Source organism: Ipomoea nil, unplaced genomic scaffold (genome assembly GCF_001879475.1).
Source record: "Ipomoea nil cultivar Tokyo-kokei standard unplaced genomic scaffold, Asagao_1.1 scaffold3069, whole genome shotgun sequence".
Taxonomy (NCBI): Eukaryota; Viridiplantae; Streptophyta; class Magnoliopsida; order Solanales; family Convolvulaceae; genus Ipomoea; species Ipomoea nil.
Genome location: NW_017619497.1, coordinates 5,510,456 through 5,532,870, shown reverse-complemented (window position 1 = coordinate 5,532,870; position 22,415 = coordinate 5,510,456). Strand labels below are relative to the sequence as shown.

General features: G+C 31.8%; 2 protein-coding genes across 4 annotated transcripts; one reads left to right on the top strand and one right to left on the bottom strand.

Annotated features, from left to right (window-relative positions):
- Positions 1–128: 128 nt before the first annotated feature.
- LOC109165353 (dihydroceramide fatty acyl 2-hydroxylase FAH1-like) lies at positions 129–3,455 on the bottom strand. Of its 2 annotated transcripts, XM_019314072.1 has the most exons (7): positions 3,336–3,455; positions 3,128–3,188; positions 2,431–2,523; positions 1,676–1,872; positions 1,428–1,533; positions 1,189–1,335; positions 129–549 (listed from the first exon to the last, which is right to left on the bottom strand). In XM_019314072.1, the coding sequence occupies exons 2-7, from the start codon at positions 3,176–3,178 to the stop codon at positions 430–432; spliced, it is 714 nt and encodes a 237-aa protein (XP_019169617.1). In that variant the 5' UTR covers positions 3,179–3,188; positions 3,336–3,455; the 3' UTR covers positions 129–429. The 2 variants fall into 2 exon arrangements, with proteins under 2 accessions (XP_019169617.1, XP_019169618.1); XM_019314073.1 differs by lacking the exon at positions 3,336–3,455 and having other exon boundaries at positions 3,128–3,260.
- Positions 3,456–7,627: 4,172 nt separating this feature from the next.
- Positions 7,628–11,281, top strand: LOC109165352 (dihydroceramide fatty acyl 2-hydroxylase FAH1-like). Of its 2 annotated transcripts, none has more exons than XM_019314070.1 (7): positions 7,628–7,870; positions 8,760–8,829; positions 9,644–9,736; positions 9,923–10,119; positions 10,223–10,328; positions 10,605–10,751; positions 10,932–11,281. In XM_019314070.1, exons 2-7 carry the CDS (start codon positions 8,779–8,781, stop codon positions 11,049–11,051), a joined length of 714 nt encoding a protein of 237 aa, XP_019169615.1. In that variant the 5' UTR covers positions 7,628–7,870; positions 8,760–8,778; the 3' UTR covers positions 11,052–11,281. The 2 variants fall into 2 exon arrangements, with proteins under 2 accessions (XP_019169615.1, XP_019169616.1); XM_019314071.1 differs by lacking the exon at positions 7,628–7,870 and adding an exon at positions 7,967–8,001.
- Positions 11,282–22,415: the final 11,134 nt, after the last annotated feature.

The following is a 22,415-nucleotide window of genomic DNA, read 5'->3' as shown; positions in this document are numbered from 1 at the left end:
TTGTGCTTTTTGTCTGCAAATTAAACAATGTACAGAACTAACAGAAGATACTTTTGGTAATGCATAAATGGAAGAAATTAAAGAATGACGAAAACAAGCATGAATTTGACAAGTGCAGATCGAAAAATATTTATTGGTCTGACAAATTACATAAGCGAGCGTATAGTATTTCTCCTTCACCGTATATCTTCATGAGAGTAGTTTACAGTACGTACGTCCAAAGTAAAGCATGCATGCATGCATGCGTGTTTGGGAAGCTGGAAATCTTAGCAAATTAAAGTGCCTTAATTACAATATTGGTGTCAGTGGGAGGCAAACGCGACCCAAAAATATTGCATGTATATGTTCAGAGATGAAAACCAGCTAGGCTGGCTATTTCACTTCATCTTCTTCTTCATCTGCTCTGCATGTTAAATTTTACCTAGCTAGCTAGCTACTTTTCTTGCTGGTTTTCGTCGGTGGCAGAGTTCCGAACACCCTGTCCCAGAACGCCGACGTGATTCCAAATCCTTTGTCCTGAATTTTGAAGTGATGATCCATGTGAAACCTCTGCAGATATACACAGAAAAATAGTTCAATAGGGTTTCACCATTTCTCAACTTTCTCTATTGAGAGCATAATATATAAAGCTAATAATTAAATGTATAGTTTTGGGCAACCCCAACCAACTTGGTCGAGTTGTTGGCTTGATAACCATGAGGTTTCAAATTCTGTATAGTTTCGGGTGCAACCCCAACCAATTTGGTTAGGTTGTTGGCTTGGTAGCCATTAAAATTCCAAGTTCTGTATAGTTTGGGGTAACTCCTACTTGGGTTGTGTACTTGGTAACTACAAGATTTCAAGTTTTGTATAGTTTAATTTGGAGGTAACTCCAACCAAGTTAGTAAGACTGTTGATTTGGTAACCACAAGATTCTAAGTTCTATATAGTTTCGGCGTAACTCCAGCCAAGTTGGTTAGGTTGTTGGTTTAGATCTACCCTATGTGTGAGCGGCCGGCCTTCTTGATTTGAGACAGTCAGAAGTAAGCTATAAACCTGAGCTAGTACGTTTACCTCCTTGCGATCATTTGCTGGTTAGGATCACAAATTCACAATACAGGATTTATCTCATACACACCCTTATCACCCAAAATAAATATATAGTTTCACTGTCATCAATTAATTTACCATTTTCCAGTTTTGTGATACCTTGAGATGATGGGAAACCCCTGTCAATGGCTTGCCATGGTGCAAATAGTAATGGGTGCAATCATACATCACATATCCAAGCAAACCTCCGGCGAGCAAGGCGGAGGAGTACATTAGCGGAGCTAGAAGTTTAACCAGATTCCATATCTGAACCCAAACATCATCGTATCAGACAAACATATATAACATCATAAGACTGGCGGCGTAGGCGTAGGCGTAGGAAGAATGAAGAAACATACGGGCACGAGTAAAATGGCGGTGGCGGCAGGAGGGAAAACCAGGCGCATTCCATCCATGGGGTGTTTGTGATGGCAGCCATGGATTAAATAGTGGAAGGTGTTTGACCTGCATGCATGCATTTAATTGTGTACGTAGCCATTAGCGATATTATATATATATATATGATGATACGGAGTATGATGGTAGAAAAACATGCATATATTATATATATATGCAAGAAACACACTATATATATAAAGGTACGTACCAATATCCAGATGGTTTAATGTGGAAGACGAAACGGTGTAGAGTGTATTCCATAAATGTCCATATACAGATGCCGACAAGCATTGTTGCGGCTAGCGCAGGAATAGGGAGTCCCATGTTTACCGAGGTTGATGCAAACCAACACACCACCGGTACCCATATGCTTGGAATTGCCCACCACGGGGTCAAAGTCAAGAACTGCATATATATATATGCATCAAACCCAACTATACATTATTAAAACCCAATTAATCAAGTTTTTTTTGTCCGCACAGACTTTGCTTAATGGTTCAATAGGTAATATATTTAAAAAAAGAGACTAATATTTGAACTTCAGCAGCGACAATGCCTAAAGTGGGCAGATCCTTCGTGCCCACCAACAGTGGTCATGTGATATCACTGTGATTTACATCTTCCCCAATGCTCTATCATACCGAGATGTGAGGAGGCCTTGAGGTTGGGAATTCAACCTTTTGAGAAAAGATTACTTTTTGATGGGTGGATTATAGACTTATTATACTGTATAGTGTCTCAATGACGCAGATATTCAAACTCTCAAACCCATGCATGAATATATGAGATTGGGTCTCATACCAAATTAAATGGTGTGCAAAAGTGATAGTTGGATTTTAGTTTTAGTTTTATGTTTATACGAGTATAGTACTCTAGTTCAAGTTCAAAAATTAAAATTTATATTATTGCTGAATAAATATTGATTATCATGAAAGAAAATGGGTATTACTATAAAGTACGTACCTCCATAAACCCATTTGCAAAGAATCTTGGGCCATCCTTGCTTACAATTGGTTGATGAACCCACTCCTCATATGCGTCTCCTAGATGGCCAACCTATAAATTAAAGTACCAAAGTCATTGAATATTTCTTTTGTTCCCAAGTTCATTATAACAATGTAATTACAGTTTCATGAATTAAACATATAATAAAATTATAATTTAAACTAAAGAGTAAGACAATTATATTATATTTAACACCACCAATACAATCTGCACTAATTAATCTATACTCCCACCACTATAAACTATCACTCTCTACTTGAAATCTTATGATATCAATTTAGTTTAAGATTGTCCCTAGAATTGATAGACTTAAAATAGAAAGAGTTGCCTTTGAATAGAGGGGTGACCAAGGTTCAACATATACATATTCTAGACATCATGGATAGATTTTTTTGAAGTGATTTTCAAATAGATAGATCAAGGATAACACAAGAATCATTCTGAGATATACTCAGATATCAATATATTATGTAAAAATGAAAAGAAAAAGGATCAGATTGTGTATATTTGGATACCACAATTTAAGGAATGATGGCACTAATTGGGTGAAAGTGTTTTCATGATTAGTGCCACCAATTAAAAAGACGATTCTCAGAGATCTCCAAACAAATATTAAGTAATTAAAACTTTGCTAAAAGAGATGAGATGAGATCACCTGGAAAACAAGTGGCTTGTTCAAATCCACAGTGAAGCCCTGTACAACCATCTTGGCACCCCTGACACGACACAGTACTATGATGTTTGGTACGTGGGAACCGCAAACGTGCGCAGACGACAGCAAAACTAACGATAAAACCGTAGCATTCAAACAACGTTAATCTGATCGAATCCTAATCAAATTAAAATAAATTAAGATTAGGTACCAAGGTGTGACAATGCCGGATCGAGGCTGCGATGCCGAAGCAATAGGCCTCTGACTCTCTGAGCGATCGCGAACTAATTAATTAAAAGTAATTTTTAATTTTTATTTGATTTATTTTAGTTTGTTGGATGAGAAAATTTGGGGGGTGGTGATGAATGGGAGATGAGATTAGATGGTTGGGATCGGAAGTCCTGTTTAAGCGTTGGAGAGATTAACGCTTTGATTTGTAATGGAATACCTAAACCTTATACATTAAGAGATCTTTGGGGAGCCACTAACATAATATATATATATATATATATATATATATATATATATATATATATATATATATATATATATATATATATATATATATATATGTACTATTTCGTCCGTTTTAATACTATCAACACTTATCTCTGTGGTAGTCTGGTACCAATACAATCAAGTATATTATGTGTGGTTGTATTTGGTAAAAATTGCACGCATCATTTAACACATTAGAAATTTTATATCAGTAGAATAGTACAATTAAGTTCCTAACTTAAAAATATTCAAGGAAACATATATTAAACTGATACAAAAGTATATTAAATTGATACAAATGTATAATTGAATCTAACTAAAAAGTAATCATTCGTTTATTACTTATTTGACACATACTTGACATTGAGGTGTGCTTATGCGAAAAGTGATAGTGATTTAGAGTTAACATGTCATTTTAAATCATTTCTACATTTATAGTCATTCAAAGGATTGGAGGGTGAATTAGGTAAAATTTAGTTTGAAGTGGTTGTTCAAAGTGCTGGTCGAAATATGTCCAATTGTTATATGGTAGACCATGAAAACGGGTGTCGTTTCTTTAAGTAAAGAAATGGTAGCTGTTATATTTAACGATTCTTGTATTTTTGGTGTGTTTAGAACAAAATAAAACTACAATATATCTAAAATGAAACTGAATAACTTGTCTCACATATTATGTTTATATTATCAAATGAAACTGTAATTGAATTGAAATGATATTTTAGTTGTGTTGAAATAAAACTACAATATGCATGTATAAAATGAAACTAAACAACATTTCCCACATATTAAGTGTATATTGTCAAATGAAACTTTAGTTGAATTGAAATGATACTTTAATTGTACTGAAATGAAACTACAGTATGTATAAATAGAAACTAAATAACATGTCTCACATATTGAATGTTTATTGTCAAATGAAACTGTAGTTATATCAAAATGATACTTTAGTTGTGTTGTAATGCAACTATAGTGTATATAAAATGAAACTGAATAACAGTTTCACGTATTTGAGTGTATATTGTCCAATCAAACAATAGTTGAATTAGAATTATAATTTAATGGTGTTGTAATAAAACTACCGTGTGTATAAAATGAAATTTAATAACAGATCTCAATGTAATAAGACTACTATATGTATAATGTCAAAAATGAAACTTTAGTTGTGCTGAAATGAAACTACAATAATGTATATAAAATGAAATTGAATATAGTATACAAACATAATTAATTACATGAAACAGATGTCGTTTCTTTTCATTAAAAGAAACGACACCGTTTTAGACCATGGTCCACAGTAAAATTTGCCAAATATGTCTCGGACATTAATCTAGTGTATGTGAAATTTCACTTAAGACTTATTCTTCGTGATAGTGTGAGATTCGGTTCTTGTTATAAATATTGAAAGTTTGGGTTGGGTTCATTAGGTGTATAAGTGTACAGTTTCAATTGACATTTGGTATAAAAGTATCTCACAAGATAGCCACCATATATGATATATGTCCTACTATACATTATATTATTGTTTATGGTTCATTATATTAGTTCATATTTAGTGTTCTTTGTGATGGTAAGTTCACGGCAAATATTATTAGCATATTGTGGATTACACCGTTTTGACCAACTGATTAACCATCTCATTGTGACACTAAATATATTCAACTGTTAATTATTCATTATATTAATCCTTGGGTTACGTTTATTAACCCGCCAACAACAACAATAACAATAATGTACGTACGAAGAAATAAACTATATATAATCCTAAAGTTGGCGAAGCAATTTAGATTGATTGGTATAATGAATAAACATAGACATGGATGACAATGATACAGTACCCATAGGGGAATGAGAAGAAAGTTTAATGTTTACTACTACTATACACCACATATATATTTAAATTAGCTTCATATATATAACACATATAAATAATTATAAAGTACACATATTTTGTACAATTTGTTATATGCAAAAACTTGTGTGAGATCGTCTTACGGATCCTTGTCTGTGAGACGGGCCGGGTCAATATAAAACTTTAATACTTATACTGAAAAAATGTAATAATAGTCAGGAATAAAGTGTTTATTATTTATATAGAAAATTCTGATACTTTTGAATAAAAATTTAATATTTTACATTTTGATTTAAAAGTATTACATTTTCTCTTATAAGTAACAAACACTTTATTCCTTATTAGTATTACAGTTTTCAGTATAAGTATTACATTTTTATATTGACTCGACCCGGCTCGACTTGTTTCATGAATAAGGATATGTGAGATGGTCTCACACAAATATGATCCTTTGTTATAACGCTTCCCATAATTATAATTATACTCAGTGTTATAATTATAATAATAATAAAGTCCTTTATTGGTGCAACATTTTAATCGAGTCTTATTATTAATAAAAAAAATGATCAACAATAAATAATTTAGAAATATACAATTACTACTAAGTAGTTTGTACCTCAATAACACTTAGCTTCTGTGTCTTTTTCGAATGGGAGGTCACATAGATACTATCTATTTTGGAATTTTATTAAATATAGTATATCTGCTTTTGGTTTATATAGTATAATGAATTTTTTAAATTAAGTTCATTACATTTTACGAAGACATTTATTCATTTACTTTTTTTTTTTTTTTTAGTATGATGTGAGTTTTGTTATATTATTATATACTCAGAAAATTAAAATTAAAATTTGAAATGAGTTGCATCCATGATGATGCCAGCCATGCAAAGTTGTAGAAAATAAGGAAGACGACAGCTTTCATTTTCTGATTTTTTTTAAACAATAATGAACGATTATATTACAAAATTATAATTCAAAATCTAGCAACCGGCGGGTCCGACGCCAATTGGAATGTTTTTAAATTTTTTTTTGAAAGAGAATTATTAGGTTATCCTTATTCCCGCAATATTCTAACACTTTTAGAAATGGGTCCTACTTTCACATCAATCAATTTGCAATTCATTTACTATTCACATTACATTCCTGCAAATTCAATTAACTTTCAAAAATTGACTCCAATATCACATCAATTTAAAATATTAACTTAAAGGAAACATAGTAGTTGAAATTTTAAGAAGTGTCTTCAATCAAGATTTTTATAAATTTTTAAAAAGTTTTAAAGTGATTTAAATGACTTTCATAAAATCTTTCTAAACTCTCTTAGAATATTTTAGACTTTCATCAAAATATTTATAGACTTTTAAAAAAAAATTCATATAAAAACTCTAAATTGAAAACACCATTACAAATATTTAACTTCTATTAATACATTATTTATAATTTTCTTACAAATTTTTTTATAATATATAATATATTTAAACTAAAATACAATCAATTCAGGTTTTGGAAGTCATTAAGGGGGAACTTTTACTCTTTTTTTTTTTTTTTTTTTTTTTTTTTTTTTTTTAAGTATAAGAAGGGATTTGCTGTAAATGCCTTTGTGAAGATATATTATATTTAACATATATATGAGGAATAAGGAGAAGAAGAAATCTATATATGCATATCGTAATACTGTAATATAATTGCCAAAACACTGATGTAGATTTGTAGAGATTACAATAAATGAAATTAGGGCAATTTGATAGGAATAGATGAATACAAAAAAGATAAAAAATCAAAATGTATAAATATTTATGAAAATTTTGAAACCTACCATAAAATTTGAAAAATTTGTCTAGTTTAAACAAAAAAGAAAATGTATATAGACAATGTTATAAAACTTTTTTAAAAAATGAAGAAAATATATTACAAAATTATTTTTTATAAAACATTATTATCCAAACACCAAAAAATCCACTTCTAGAAGTTGTTTATCAGACTTTTTTTTTTTGTTTATCAGACTTTTAAACCGACTTTAAATTCTACACTTTGATTTTCTGCTTCTTACTGTGTTGTACAAAAAATTGGCGTATAATTGTTGTATATTGCTCTGTAATGAACAAATATTTGACGTTACTTGACTGGGTTGCCTCTACGATATTCTATCCTCGTTCGTACAGTACATGCCGTCCAGAATACTTCAAATATATACGAAAATCATTCATATTTCATAGTAGCTCACGCAAAAATGGCGAGCATGCAACGCCACTCTTTTCCCTTCTACAAATAATTATTAAACTTCGCAAATATCAGAATCTGAAGGGCCAGCGTCACATAAAAGCTAGTTTTCGTGGTTCAGGCTTTCAGGAGACGGAGAAAGACCCCAGCTTTACTGTAACTTTCTTAGTTTCTCAGGTAACTTTAATTTTCGGTTTAATTTCCCTTTGAAAAAAAAATGGGAATTGTTGGGCAATTCAGTTAACTTAGAGTTGGGAACTGAGTAGATCTGCTGCTGTTTGTTCAATCCGGTGATTCGCGGCATTGAGGTTGTAATTTGAATTCACATTGTCGATTTGGTTAATGAGATTTGTAGTTGTTTGTGTGATTTCAGTGTTCTGTGTGTGCATCTAACACTAATGCGTGATTTTGAAGCTCAATCCCAGAAAATTTCGATTGATTTTCAACTTTTTTCCGTTACCAATGCTCAGTCCTCGGAGAGAAAGTGTTTTCTTAACAATTAAGAATTGAATCATGCTTTTTAATCTCTGCCATTTGTGGGCCTTTGGCTGTCATTTCGCTCTATGAATCATGATTTTGAAGCTATTCACTGTTTTTCCTGCATTTTCTACTCTGCATTTTTATGAAATTCGGAATTCCAAATTGCACTTTTAGTGTATTTATGCAAATGACATATAAGTGCGCTTTCTAAAAGGTGTTTGGGTATCTCTCATTTGAAGTAAAGTATTCATTTTTGTGTTAAAAAATACATTTAATTACACTGCCTACATAAGTTCAAATTCTCTTGGATTTCCTTGCTCTCTTTTGTTCTAAATTTGCTCTCAGATCTTTATTCATTTATTTTGGATTAAAAGTAATTTGGAGTTTGGATTAAAAGTAATTTGGAGTTAACCTGAGGCTTCGAGAGAACTGTTTTCACTTGTGTTATAAGCTTCTGTAATTATACTAAACTCTTATACAGTTCAATAGCAGGAGGATTATTTTTTAGCAGATTTCCAGGTGAATCCAAAGCTATCTGCCTAACTTCATTTGTTCTCTGTTGTTTCCTTATGATTTGTAATATCAGCGATCTTCAAAATCCCGCGATGGTTGCACAGGAATTCACTGTGGATTTGAATAAACCGCTTGTCTTCCAGGTGAGAATTGCAATGCAATGTTATTGCTTTCTGCTGTTGTCTTCATTCTTTTAAGGCTCTTTATTTATTTCTGTTTGTGTAATTGACCAATAGCAATGATCTTATACGAGTTTGCTCCTATGCAATTTGGGAATAATTACAAATGAACTTTCACTGATCTTTTGGACTCTGTTTAGTGGAAAGATGTTGCCTTCTGTTTTCAAAGAAGTTATTTTCAGGTCTTGAGCTTGTAGGCTGGTGAGCAATTGGCTACTAAACATAGCCCAAGATTCTATTCAATGTTCCAAATAATAGAAGTGTTGACGAAGGCCGGTGAAGGGGCATGTCCAGCACCAGGTAGGTAGGGGTATTTTGGGCGGAGGCCTAAAGGGCCAAGTCCAGCATCCTGCCTCTCGAAAATGTAGTAGTATAAGAAAATTAAGTTGCGCCTTCGCTACTAGCTATATCTTTTGGCGTAATGGTAAGCGCTTGATCCTAACAATTGGTATCAGAGCCATGTCACGGGTTTGAAAACTGTGCAGTTAAAGTTGGCGCGGGGTGAGTGAGGGAGGGGGGGGGGGGGGGGGGGGGGGGCGCTTGATCCTATATTGACTGGCATTTTTACATGTCAGTCCTGCCCATTCTGAAAAATGTGAATAATCTTTGATTTATTCTTGGCTATGTTATCCACTTTCTTACCCATGGCCACTGCTCTTATCCAAAATCAGGAAAAGAATTGACTTTGTTTTTCTCAGAAATTTTGTTTCAGTTAGCCTGCATTCTTATTTTGATGCAATTCACTTCATTTTTGTGACTCCTGGAATCACCATTTCAGGTCGGCCATCTTGGAGACACTTATCAGGAGTGGGTTCACCAACCTATTGCTAGCAGAGAAGGTCCTCGATTCTTTGAAAGCGACTTTTGGGAGGTATTTCACTTATATCTGCTCAAACGTCCCATATTGAAATGTCTTACACTTGCTTGTTTAAGGTCACATTTCACTTCCACACAAATGTATATGACCATTTTCTACTTATATGTGCGCATGTAAACTTATGCATAGTAGTTCTTCTTATCATCTTGATAGGTATGCTGACTCTTTTAATTGAAACAGTTCCTCACCCTCACAGTTTGGTGGGTAATCCCGCTTGTTTGGCTCCCAGTTGTATGCTTCTGCGTTTCAAAGTCGATTCGGATGGGTCACACTGTTCCTGAGGTGGCACTGATGGTAGTATTTGGCATTTTCATTTGGACACTGCTAGAATACACTCTTCACCGCTTTCTTTTCCACATTAAGACAAAGAGCTATTGGTAAGGTCTAGGGTAAATGTTTTCGTGGTGTTTGAACTTTACCTTCCTATCTGATTTATTAAATATATATTAACTCTGTGATGCCAACTGCAACTTGTTGCAGGGGGAACACTATGCATTATCTTCTTCATGGTTGTCATCACAAGCATCCTATGGATGGGCTTCGCCTCGTTTTCCCTCCTGCAGCAACTGCTATTCTCTGTGTGCCGGTATGTGTCCACACACCATAATCCCGTTTTTCATTACCTGGAATTCTTCTTCTTCTTGTTCTGTATGTATTGTGGGTAGTGATCTTGAACTCGGATCCTTGTTTGTGTTGAGCATATAATATAACATAAACATAAATGTGCAATCCAACTATCAGCTTAGGCTTTTAGTTGAGATAGAGTACATGCTTCAATTTGGTATCAGAGCCATGCCAAAGGTCATGGGTTCGGATGTCCGGTTTTCTTCAGCTGCTGATGGATGAAGCTTTGTTATCGCAGTTTTGGAACATAATAGCACTCATGGCTACTCCTTCCACCACTCCCGCTTTGTTTGGAGGAGGTTTGCTGGGTTACGTCATGTATGATGTGACCCATTACTACTTGCACCATGGACAACCAACAAGCAAGGTTCCTAAAGGTCTCAAGGTAAGTTAATCTAAGATGACCATACGGGCAACTTTAGCTCGGGTTTGGTTTTCAGTTTTCAAATTTACTCGTCACTCTGTTATCGTCTCAAATGGCAACTATGAACCTCGTAAAGCAGGAATGCCGTGTGCATGAATTGATACCGAGTTTTGAGCTTAGCTTGCTCGTTTTGTTTTGCAGAAATATCACCTGAACCACCATTTTCGCATCCAGAACAAAGGCTTCGGCATCACTTCTGCGTTGTGGGATAGAGTGTTCGGAACACTTCCTCCATCAATGTCAGCCAAGAAGAGTAGGTAATTAAGTAATTTGATCCATCCCAGGTTAAGAATTGGTAAATTATTATAGAATTCAAAATTGTGTTCCCCAACCCACATTCTTCCACTACTGTAACTTGGTACCAGTGTTGTTCTAGGCAGTGGCTTCAGAGTGCAAGAATTTGTGTACTGTACTGTACTGTATCTATTACTCCACTTCATTAATTGTTTGCCCACATCGTACTAAAGTTAAGTTACCATAATGTCGTGCAAGTACAATTATACACTGGATCGAGTCTGAGAATCACATTGTGAGAGTTACATCCAATATAGTGGGCTCTTTGTGAGTACCAGATACAATCCTCCCACCTAATGATTTGTTGAACTATCGTGATTTACTTATTCATTATCTGGTCAGGCATGGGGTAGGGGAGTACAATTATTGACCGTTAATTTAAAAATAAATAAATAAAATTATTTAACTTTGACAATAAAAACGTCACGACACCACTTGATTAATTAAAAAGTTTATTTCTGGAATAATTCATTATAAAATGTCTTTATGTAAATTCTTATCCCTTTTATGGGAAGAAAGTTAAAGGAATGAAAATCAGGGAGGGGGAGGGGAATAGAATCAGTGGAAGATCCCCAAAATTGTGGACAGAAAGCTTCAGCTATAGGCATGGTGAAGTAATGTGCGTAGTTTGTCACATGGCTAAAGGTAACGTGACACTGATTCCTAAGGTTTATATTATTGCCAATGTAATATACCATTAAGTCTTACCCATTACATTAAGTCTTACCCGTTCTTCTTTCGAGTAAGAGTCAAACGATACATATATGACTTAAACCAAATTCGATTTAGTCTCATTAATAAGATTTCCAGATGTTGATAACTCGGGCCAAATTCGATTCAGTCTTACCAATATGGATAACTCAGGCCAAATTCGATTTAGTTTCACCAATAAGGATATCATATGTTATTTCGAGAATTCCTTTCTATGTCTGATTGTAGGGTATGATTGAATCTCCCACCTTCATTTACTGTGGATGCATTGCGTTCGGAAGTTTATTAATGAATGTCTGTTAGTTTTTTTTTGGAATAAGGTTCAAATTGGCCACTGAACGTAACCTGAAAATGCAATTAGGCTACTGAACGAAAAAAGAAAGTGCAATTAGGCCATTGAACACTCAAAAAATGTGCAATTAGGTCACTGAACTCTCCAAACGTATGCAATTTTACCGGATAGCAGGTTACCATCAATTTTAGCAGGTTACCTGCTTACGTGGCAGCTTAGTTGGCATTTTTAATAATTAATTTTAATAATAAATTTTATAAAAAATTGGAAAAAATTAAATAAAAAATAAAATAAAGTCGTTTTTATTTTTAAAATTTTTTTAATAAAAAGTTATTATTAAAATTTATTAAAAATTAATTAAAATTTATTAAAAATGCCAACTCAGCTGCCACGTAAGCAGATAACCTGCTAAAATTGAGGGTAATCTGCTATCAGGTGAAATTGCACATTTTTGGAGTGTTCAGTGACCTAATTACACTTTTTTTTTTCATTCGATGACCTAATTGCACTTTCACGTTACGTTCAATGGCCAATTTGAACCTTATTCTTTTTTTTTTTTTAATATAATATTAAGTATCGACGCAGGCGAAATTGAACGGTGAGGATGAAGGTGACAGGTGGAGTGGGGCGGCAAAGGAGTGATGTCACAAGGTGTCAGGCGCCTAAGCAAGTGTCTTGCCTGCGAATGGATCAATCTGACTATGAAGAAATCCACTGTTTAATTTATTATTTAATTAAACATAGTTACCAGTTGTCTCTTATCATATACTCCGTATATTATTATCATTTAAGTATATACCAATCATGCTTAGGGTTAAAATGAATCCATGATCCTTCTCTGTAAGATATAAAAAGTATCATTCAAAATTCATAATTTTGTCCGGTACAAAATCAATTTGCAGTTGGACCTCCGACCTTATAGTTACATGTTTCCTTTTGAGTAACTCTAGTCAAGTTGACTGAATAGTTAATTAATTTGATAACAATAAGGTTTAAAGTTCGATTCCAGATTGTCTATTGACCTTCTTAGTTTGAGCTGGATATGGTCACAAGGCGGAATTTATTCAAAGTGTAACCTTCAAATAATGGTTATGTGTTTTTCGTAAATCAAAAAATATAGACAAAACTTGTGTGAGACTGCCTCATGAATCTTTGTCCGTGAGATGGGTTGGATTGAAGACAACGCCACAACGGAGTGTGTAAATAACACAATTTTAGTTATAAGTATTGCAGAGTATAATATTAATCAGTAGTAACAATCAATTTTCACTACATATAAGCATTACAATATATATCATAAGTAACGATTTATTTTTAATTCAAATTGGTATTATTATTATTATTATTATTATTATTATTATTATTATTATTATTATTATTATTATTATTATTATTATTTACAATAAGTAATACGGAGTACAATTTTTCATAACTAACATTTCACATATAAATATTACAATATTTATCATTACTTCATTAGTAATAATCAATTTATCCTAAATAGTATCATAATTTCATTTTTATATATATATATATATAGACAGGGGGATACCCAATTAAATCAAATGCCTCCACCGAGGCACGAACCTATCATCTTGGTACCACTGGACTACAAAGTCCTTGGTTCATAATTTCACATATAAATATTACAATATCTATTATAAATAACAATTTCTTCATTTTAAATTTGTATTAAATTTTTGACAATAAATATTATGATTTCTATCATAATTAACAAGCAACTATCATATTCTAAATTCAACCCGTCTCTCAAATTAAAATCAGTGAGACACTATCAGACAAGTGTGACTTAAGAATATAATATTTCATTAAAAAGGAGACCTCAAACAAACGTAAGCCTCGAGGTAATCAAGACTAATCTGTCATTATGCAGTGCCTAATCAAGTCACAAAACATAATAAATTGTATAATTTAATTAATTAATTAAAAAAAAAAAAAAAGATGGCGTTTAATTAAAGGCGGATATCACATGGGGTAGGATGCTTGTGATTCCTTTGATCTTATATTATAATAATAAAAATTATTAAAAGCGATGGAAATGGGTGACAGAGAATCATATCCCAGTCTTAATTTGTTTGTATGTGAGGCCCCTAAAACCCTAACCATAAGGGGAATTGTCATGCATGGGAGTGGGGTATGAACCCCCTCCTCTCTTTTGTCTGCACTAACCTTATTCAATTCGACTCAAAATAGTTTTCTTCTCAATCGAAAAGGATATTTAATTTGCCACTTCTAACTAACTGTTTCAGCTTTCTGTTTCATAGATTTGGACTGCTGGCTTCAATTGGATCACACTTGGTGCAACTTTAATTTTGCTCAATGTGCCAACATTTTATTGGACCGGGTCTTGTCTGACGTGACGACGAGACGGAACTGACTGCAGCACCAACACTCATGCTTCAATTAAATCTAATCGTGTTAGATTGTCTGACGTGACGACGGAACTGACTGCAGCACTAACACTCATGCTTCAATTAAATCTTATCATTTTAGATTGTCTGACGTGACCACGGGACTGACTGCAGCACTAAAACTCATGCTTCAATTTGGTTTATGTAATACTTTTGTTAAGCTTCATGATTTATCCGTGTTTATTTATACCCTTTGTTCTCTATATCACAATTTGCATCTATACGCTTATGAAACGTACGGGCTGAACTCAAATTTGACCGAAGGTAAGCATCATTTGGATTAAGTCTAATCTAACATGACAGGATTGATTAGAGCACCAAATTTGAAAAGCATCATTTGTGTGTGTGTGTATATATATATATATATATATATATATATATATATATATATATATATATATATATATATATATATATATACACACATGGCCAATTGGTAGTTGCATTAATGTGTTATGTATGGTAATTAAGAGGACACCTTGTAGAGATGACAGAGGAGTCCAGTTATTGATTAACAAGTTGGTAATGAAAATAAATAAATAAATAAAATAGTATGGAACCATGGGCAGCTGGCAATTTATAATAATAATAAATAAATAAAAATAATGAATGCAAATTTATATATCCAGGCAGTGCAGTCTCCCCATGGCCTCCATATGCATCAGTATATTCCCCAGTTTCCAACATCATGTGCAGAATGTATCTTGGCTGCTCCTTAACATGTGTGTGGGTATATAACCCCACCCCAAAACCAAATATATAAATAAAAATTTACAACTTAAATTTACAAACTAACAACCACTTTCAATAGAAATTAGCGAATTTATTCAGCTTTTGTTTGTATACCTCCCCCCCCCCCCCCCTCCCCTCCCCTCCCCTCCCCTCCCCAAAAAATGCATCAATAATGCAATTGCATTCTTCAATTTAAAAAAAAAAAAAGTTTTAATTAAACTCTTGAACTTATAAAAAAAAACGTAATTAATATCTTTAGCAGGTTTTCATAGAGTAATATGTTTACTAGATATGCCATATGACTTTTTTTAGGTGAATAATAATAATAATAATAATAATAATAATAATAATAATAATAATAATAATAATAATAATAATAATAATAATAATAATAATAATAATAAGATTTTAATATTTTTTGAAAAATAAAATTTGGCTTCCATCGCATTCGAGAGATGAGACTTTTCGTCTTTGTCGTTGCTCAGAAGAATACCGTTCGGATCTGAGTGAAGAACATGTCTTTGTCCAAATCCAAAAAAATATAGGTGGCCGACGAACAATGGCGAGGGAGAGGCTAGAGGTCACCGGTGATGTCAAGATACTTTTTTTTTTTTTTTTAAATACATATCAAAATCAAATAATAATAATAATAATAATAATAATAATAATTATTATTATTATTATTATTATTATTATTATTATTATTATTGTTGTTGTTGTTGTTATTCTTATTATTATTATTATTACATCACATCAATTCTAAAAATACAGACTCATTGCCAAATCGCTTTTAAAAAACTACATACCATGTCTAGTCAGCATATTATTTAGTAATAACCCACTAAAAATAATGTTAATTGCACTTTCTTTTACAAATTCAAACATTTAATTGCACTTTGTTTACAAGTTCAAAAGTCTAATTAAAGCTTTAAGAAAAAACATCAAGAACTTAATTACACAAGAGCTTCTTTGATCATTTTTATAAAATATTTTCACAACTTAATGTTTTACACGAGATTATTTCTAACAAAAATTTGTAGTCATAAAGTTGTGAAATTATAATAATTAATTCTCTTCTGATGAGAATGTACTTAATTAATTATCATCTTTTAACTATGCAGTTTTTAATTTGTATTTAGTTTACTCTAACTGGATATAATATTTGGGTATCTGTAAATCACGGTAGATATTTGATTTTTGATTAGTGAAGTGGATGTTGAAACATTATTAATAGCGAGAAATAGGGAAGAACAGTAGTTAGCACATTAGAGTCGTGAAAAGTCCCATCAAAAGCAAAGGAGGGTCGGTGAATCTGGCTATGATCATTGGTCCATTGAAATATATATATATATATAATATACCAATTATTTCAGTTTCTAGTAAACAAAAGCCACCTATATATATGTCCTATCATTTCCTCACATTATCTTCCACCCAACACATTATTATTTTCACTTTTATTGTGATATGATAAAACTAGCATAATATACGCCCAATGCGCCAAATCTCATATTATAAATCATACAATCATTGCTATTTTTTTCCCATCTAAAATTGTTGAAAAATGAGAGGTTGTAAGTAAAAATGAGATTTTTAATCATTTTTTTTTAAAAAAAAATCTTTTTGTTATATACTGAACATCTACACAAATGTTTGAAAGTACCAATTACGTAGTTAAAAAGATTGTCAAAAATTTAGATGACTAAACCAACAATGACAACCAATAGTTACTTATCCTATTGTTGTATAATAGTAATTTTGTTTTTGAAAAATATATATATTGTAGATGGAAGGTGTTTTTCCCGTGGTCCTTGCTTAACTTTCGGGAAGCTTACCTAGTGCTTTGAATAGTCAATGAGAAATTAAGACAAGACATATCTTTAAGGAGCAAAACATAACCAAGCTACTAGGTTTCTTGTGAATGAGTTATTTCTCATGATTGAGACTTGCAAGTGATTGATAATCGTCCATCTAATATTCTTAAACGAATTTTAATAGAGAAAGATTTAGTATACTGAGACACAATGAAATGTTGTTATTTGGTGCAATTAGTTTTTCTTTATGTATAATTCTTATGATGATATAAAAATAATAATTACTTGCAAATTCAGTTAACTTTAAATAAATAACAACGAGAAAGAATTTAAAATATATTTTTTTGTCAATAATTCACAGTTGTTTGACATCATTCATTCTAATAATTGGAATATTAAAAATGCCAATATGCCAATATATTCTAGATTTGATGGAAGTTCACATCATTAATCTAGCTACTGAAATTTAAACAATTTTTTCTTTCTTTCTTTAATTTGACTTATTCTAACGTTGTTTTAGTTAATCTAATTTGTTCACAGCTTATAAAAAAGCAGAATCTGCTAAAAGTATAATCTGAGCCTTTTTGAAGATCCATTCCATTATATATATATATAATAAATACAAAAGAAATAAGAAGTGTAATTAAACTAAACGAGGTTAGTTGTTTGTCCCTTCCTATTCCAACTTCCAAGCTAGTGCTAATCATGCTTTCCATGTCACTTACTTACCTAATCATACTTTCAATGCCTAATCAGTAATCAGCCCAAGTGTGCAATATCTGGGGTCATGTCATTTGACTTTTATGTCTAATTTTCATAATCCTCCCACACTCAAACTTTATTAGTGGAATGTTCGTGTAATAATATTTTTATTTTGATTTTTTTTTAAAGAAGCTAATCTATGTTATGGACCTAAGTTTGGCGCCTAACCTGATAGTCAAATACATATGACATAGACCCAAGTTTTAAGAAGTTCATTGGGGAATTGATGAGCACCATGATAAAGAATAATGTGACATGACTACATTAATTAGCCTCTGATCTAACTCTCTTGAACTAATAATGTCGCTATATGTTGACCAATCATCAACTACAACATTCATACGTGCCTTATCCCTGGCTGTGACATTGGCCACTAGGGGATTGAGGAAAGACTTAAAGGAATAATTTTATCACAAAAAGATGAGATAATGACAAACATATCGATTTTCTCCGCTATCTCATTAGGGCAGATTTGCTTAGAGCTACCATTCTTTTTACCTTATTCCAGAAATTTATAGGCTTCTTACTCCCCTTCGATTATAGATAATAAATCAAGAAGGTTTAGTTTAATTATGAGTACGTGATGGAGAAATTGAACTCAGCTCCAAAATAACTATTTAAGGAAAAACTCAAGGAATGAGAACAAGACAAAGAGTGTTGAGTACAATGAAAAGTGTATGGGTAAGACAAAAGGTTCTCCCAATAAGGCAAGGATTGACCTATTTATACAAGAAAATTAATGCATGGATCATTTATTAACGCTACTCCACAGTCCACATAACCCGAATGTTTCCCGAGCTAAGTGGATACTTATAACGCTTGTAATGGTTGTAAAGGTCGTAATGACTATAGATTATTGAGTCCATTTATTTGACCTCATATGCAGATTCGACATTTTCTCGAGCCAAGCCGATCTTCCTAGGCGACCCAGGGATCGACATCATTGTCTTGAACTTTTAGTTTCTTGGGTTTAAAATTTTTGGGATGACTCCAATATATCTATCAATGAGAAATTTAACAAATTCAACTTTCAATTGAAAAAAAAAAAAAAAAAAAAAAAAGATGAGAATTGTCGATGATTTTGTAGTCGAATGTTATAAATGTGACCTAGAATTTAAAAGAAAAGATAATTAGTCATTGATCATGACTAATTAAATATGTATTTTAATTGTAGTTATAATAATAATAACAATAATCAAAAGCTAGGTAGCTGGGTCAAGTTGGCTCACACATCAAATTAAAAGACAAAATGCTGTTGGAGGAGTATAATAGCCACGACATTTAGTGGTAGGAATGTAAGTAGACACTGGTGGGGCTTCCAAAATTCTTCATTAATAATTATAATAATAATCAAACTTCATTACAAAAAGTTCATTTACTTAACTTTTTAAAAGCTAATTAGTTTTTCTGAATAAAAACTCTTTTATTAAATTAAACATCAAAATAAAGATTTAGTATTGGCACGAAGTCGCTCTCCCAAATAGGAAGTCATGGGTTCAATTTCCAGTGGAGACGATATTGACTCTTAGTACTTTAGTACTTTAATTAGTAGGTTCAGAAAGTAGTTATGAACAGATACTAACTTGTTTATTAGGGTACAACTCCAGTCAAATTGATCAAACTGTTGACTTGATAACTACAAGGTTCTAAATTTGACTTTTAATTAAAATGATTTATTGACATTCTTGGTTTGAGTCTGTCCGTTATTGACAACCTAGACATTCTTGATTTGAGTCTGTCCATTATTAACAACCTAGACTAATTTACCTCCTTGTGATTTTTGTCGACTAAGGTCACAATATGTAATTTACTCATTACGCACCCTTATTTGATCGAGCCCATTAATTACTCGGAGTGAAGATTTGATGGCAAATTATTGTATGGACCATGGTCCACATAATGTTATGTGGACCATAACAAAAAGTACATTTCTAATATACTAAATGTACATTATTTTTGTACTGAATGTACATTATATAATATAATGTACACTCAGAACAAAAATAATGTATATCCCCTGTATACAATATACATTAGTTTTGTACTGAATGTACATTATTTTTATATTAAATGTACATTATTTTATAGTAGACAAAATATGGTCTACACAACTTGTGTGGACCATGGTCCATACAATAATGATTGAGATTTGATCGAGCCCATTAATTACTCGGAGTGAAACTAGATTGAGTCTTAAGCTCTTTATTTTATGCATTCAAAAGGTTATTATTAGTGAAGTGGAAAATTAGAAACATGTGTGCATAATGTGTGTTGGATGTAAGGGTTTAAGAATGAGTAGCCACTCTTAGTGACGTACGGTAAATCACAACATCAAAGTCAAATCCCTCCATTCTATATACAAATTAAAGCTAAGGGCAGCTAGTCACTTCAAGTGCTTGTTGGTTCTATTCCACAATATATACACTAATTATGAAAATTTCTATCATGCCCATAAATGAATAATAATAATAATAATAATAATAATAATAATTATTATTATTATTATTATTATTATTATTATAATCACAATCATAATAGATATGGGAAAATAATATTTTGGACTTTGAAGACATACATATGGTATATACTCAATTCTTGAGTTATAAGCATGTCTATCTTTTGCTCTTGCATTATCCATGAAGTGGTATAGTATTTTTGGGCATTGTTGTTAGCTAGGGCCGCTAGGCTTTGTTAGTTTGTAATGTGAATGAGCTTTTTCCTTTTTGGAGAAATGACATATTCCATCTTTAAGTTATAATTGTTCGTTCTTTAAATTATACATGCAATGCATGTTATATAGATTTAGTCTCTGTGTTATAAGTGTGTTTATTTTTAAGTATAGAAATTTTTTCTACCCTGCTCCAAATCGCTGAGTTACCAAATATATTTTTGGAGTCAAAACACCAAAATGATAGATCTGTCATTAATTACCAAACATGGCCTATATAGCAAAACTTAATTGTTGGCCTATATAGCAAAACTTAATTGTAAATATAATTGTATAATAATAAGACTCATTTTTAATATGAGAGTATTTCATACAAGATAATCTCATAATAATTAAAAAAAAAATACTATGTGTGCTCTCATTTTTTACTATTAATATTTACTCTTATACAAAAAAAACAAAAAACAAAAAAAATTAATGTAGACCGTTGTATTGAGACTCACATGGAAAAAAGTAATTTATCAGAATTTGTTAGATTATTAAGTAAAATTTAAGAGTTCATAGTAGTACTCTAATCATTATGCATCATGGAAATATTTATGTAATTTTTTTATTTGTTGATATATATAGAAAAGAGCATGCGTTGGAGGGGTAGGTTTGGTAGTGTACCCTCCGAGAAATGCGGCTACTTGCCACCTCTTTTTTTTATTATTTTTTTTATTTTTATCACATATATATTTTAAAAAATGACTTGTCCACCACCTTGAAACAACTTTGGTGACTGGATTCACTGGAGAATGGAGTTTGACAATTTTTTATTTTAAAATTCTTTTCTCCTTTTTCCAGACCCCCGCGAGGGGCGGGAGGGACAGAGTAAAAAGTAACAGATAAAGGGTAATCGTCTTTCTATTTCTTAGACTTGTGAACAGTAATATTACTAATCATATTTTTTTTTTTTCACTTTTTACTTTTATTTTATTTCTTACTTCCGTAATATGCTTATGATGATCGGGGAACAAAAAAGTACGTCTTAATTTTTTATGACTTTTAATTTCTTTGATTCATTAGAGTTAATTACCGATTTGATCCATCGACTATGAGAATTTCACCAATCTGGTTCTCGATTTTAAAAATTTCTCAATTTAGTCTCTTATTATGTTTTTTTTTTTTTAATCGAAATGGTCCTAACCGTTAGACATCTGTTAACTCGGGATCAAATTGGTAATTTTGTTATAGTCAAGGAACTATTTCGGTCATCACATACACCATTTTCTCCGAAAGTTAATTACTGAAATGATCCCTTGACTATAGCGAAATTATCAATTTGGTCCTGAGTTAATGGATGTCTAACGGATATGACCATTTCGGGTAAAAAAAATCATAATCGGAGACTAAATTGAAAAATTTTAAAAGTCAAAAACCAAATTGGTGAAATCCTCATAGTCGAAGGACCAAATCGGTAATTAACTTGATTCATTACATGCCATAACTATTATCTGAATATGTGATTTAAGTGAAATTTGTATTGTGATTGCAATCAACAAAGAAAAATAAGAAAAAAAAATCAATTTTAGTTATCTATAGTTGACCGATTCAAACAAAAAAGAATAATAAGCAGCCCTCACATAGAGTCAAACTTCAGACTTTGTGGTTATATACCAAGTGTCTTTTTTTTTTTCTTTTTTTTTTTTGTTTTTTGTTAAACTATGAGGTGTCACAATCATTATTGCATGGACCATGATTCACACAACTGTGTAGACTACAAAAGTACATGATTTGAAAGTACATTATTTAAGTACTGAGAATGCATTAATTTGTATATTATCAAATGATGCTCATTCATTATACAAAAAATGTACTTTTAGTATATTAAAAATGTACCTTGTATTTACAAAAAAATAGATTATTTGGGTACTGAAA

Coding starts and splice junctions, on each gene's coding strand:
- LOC109165353 (XM_019314072.1), bottom strand. CDS start 3,178: ATGGTTGTACAGGGCTTCACTGTGGATTTGAACAAGCCACTTGTTTTC. Junction 1,873..2,430: donor TTGCAAATGGGTTTATGGAG/GTACGTACTTTA, acceptor ATATATATGCAG/TTCTTGACTTTGACCCCGTG. Junction 1,336..1,427: donor CCGCCATTTTACTCGTGCCC/GTATGTTTCTTC, acceptor GTTTGGGTTCAG/ATATGGAATCTGGTTAAACT.
- LOC109165352 (XM_019314070.1), top strand. CDS start 8,779: ATGGTTGCACAGGAATTCACTGTGGATTTGAATAAACCGCTTGTCTTC. Junction 8,830..9,643: donor ATAAACCGCTTGTCTTCCAG/GTGAGAATTGCA, acceptor TCACCATTTCAG/GTCGGCCATCTTGGAGACAC. Junction 10,120..10,222: donor ATTAAGACAAAGAGCTATTG/GTAAGGTCTAGG, acceptor AACTTGTTGCAG/GGGGAACACTATGCATTATC.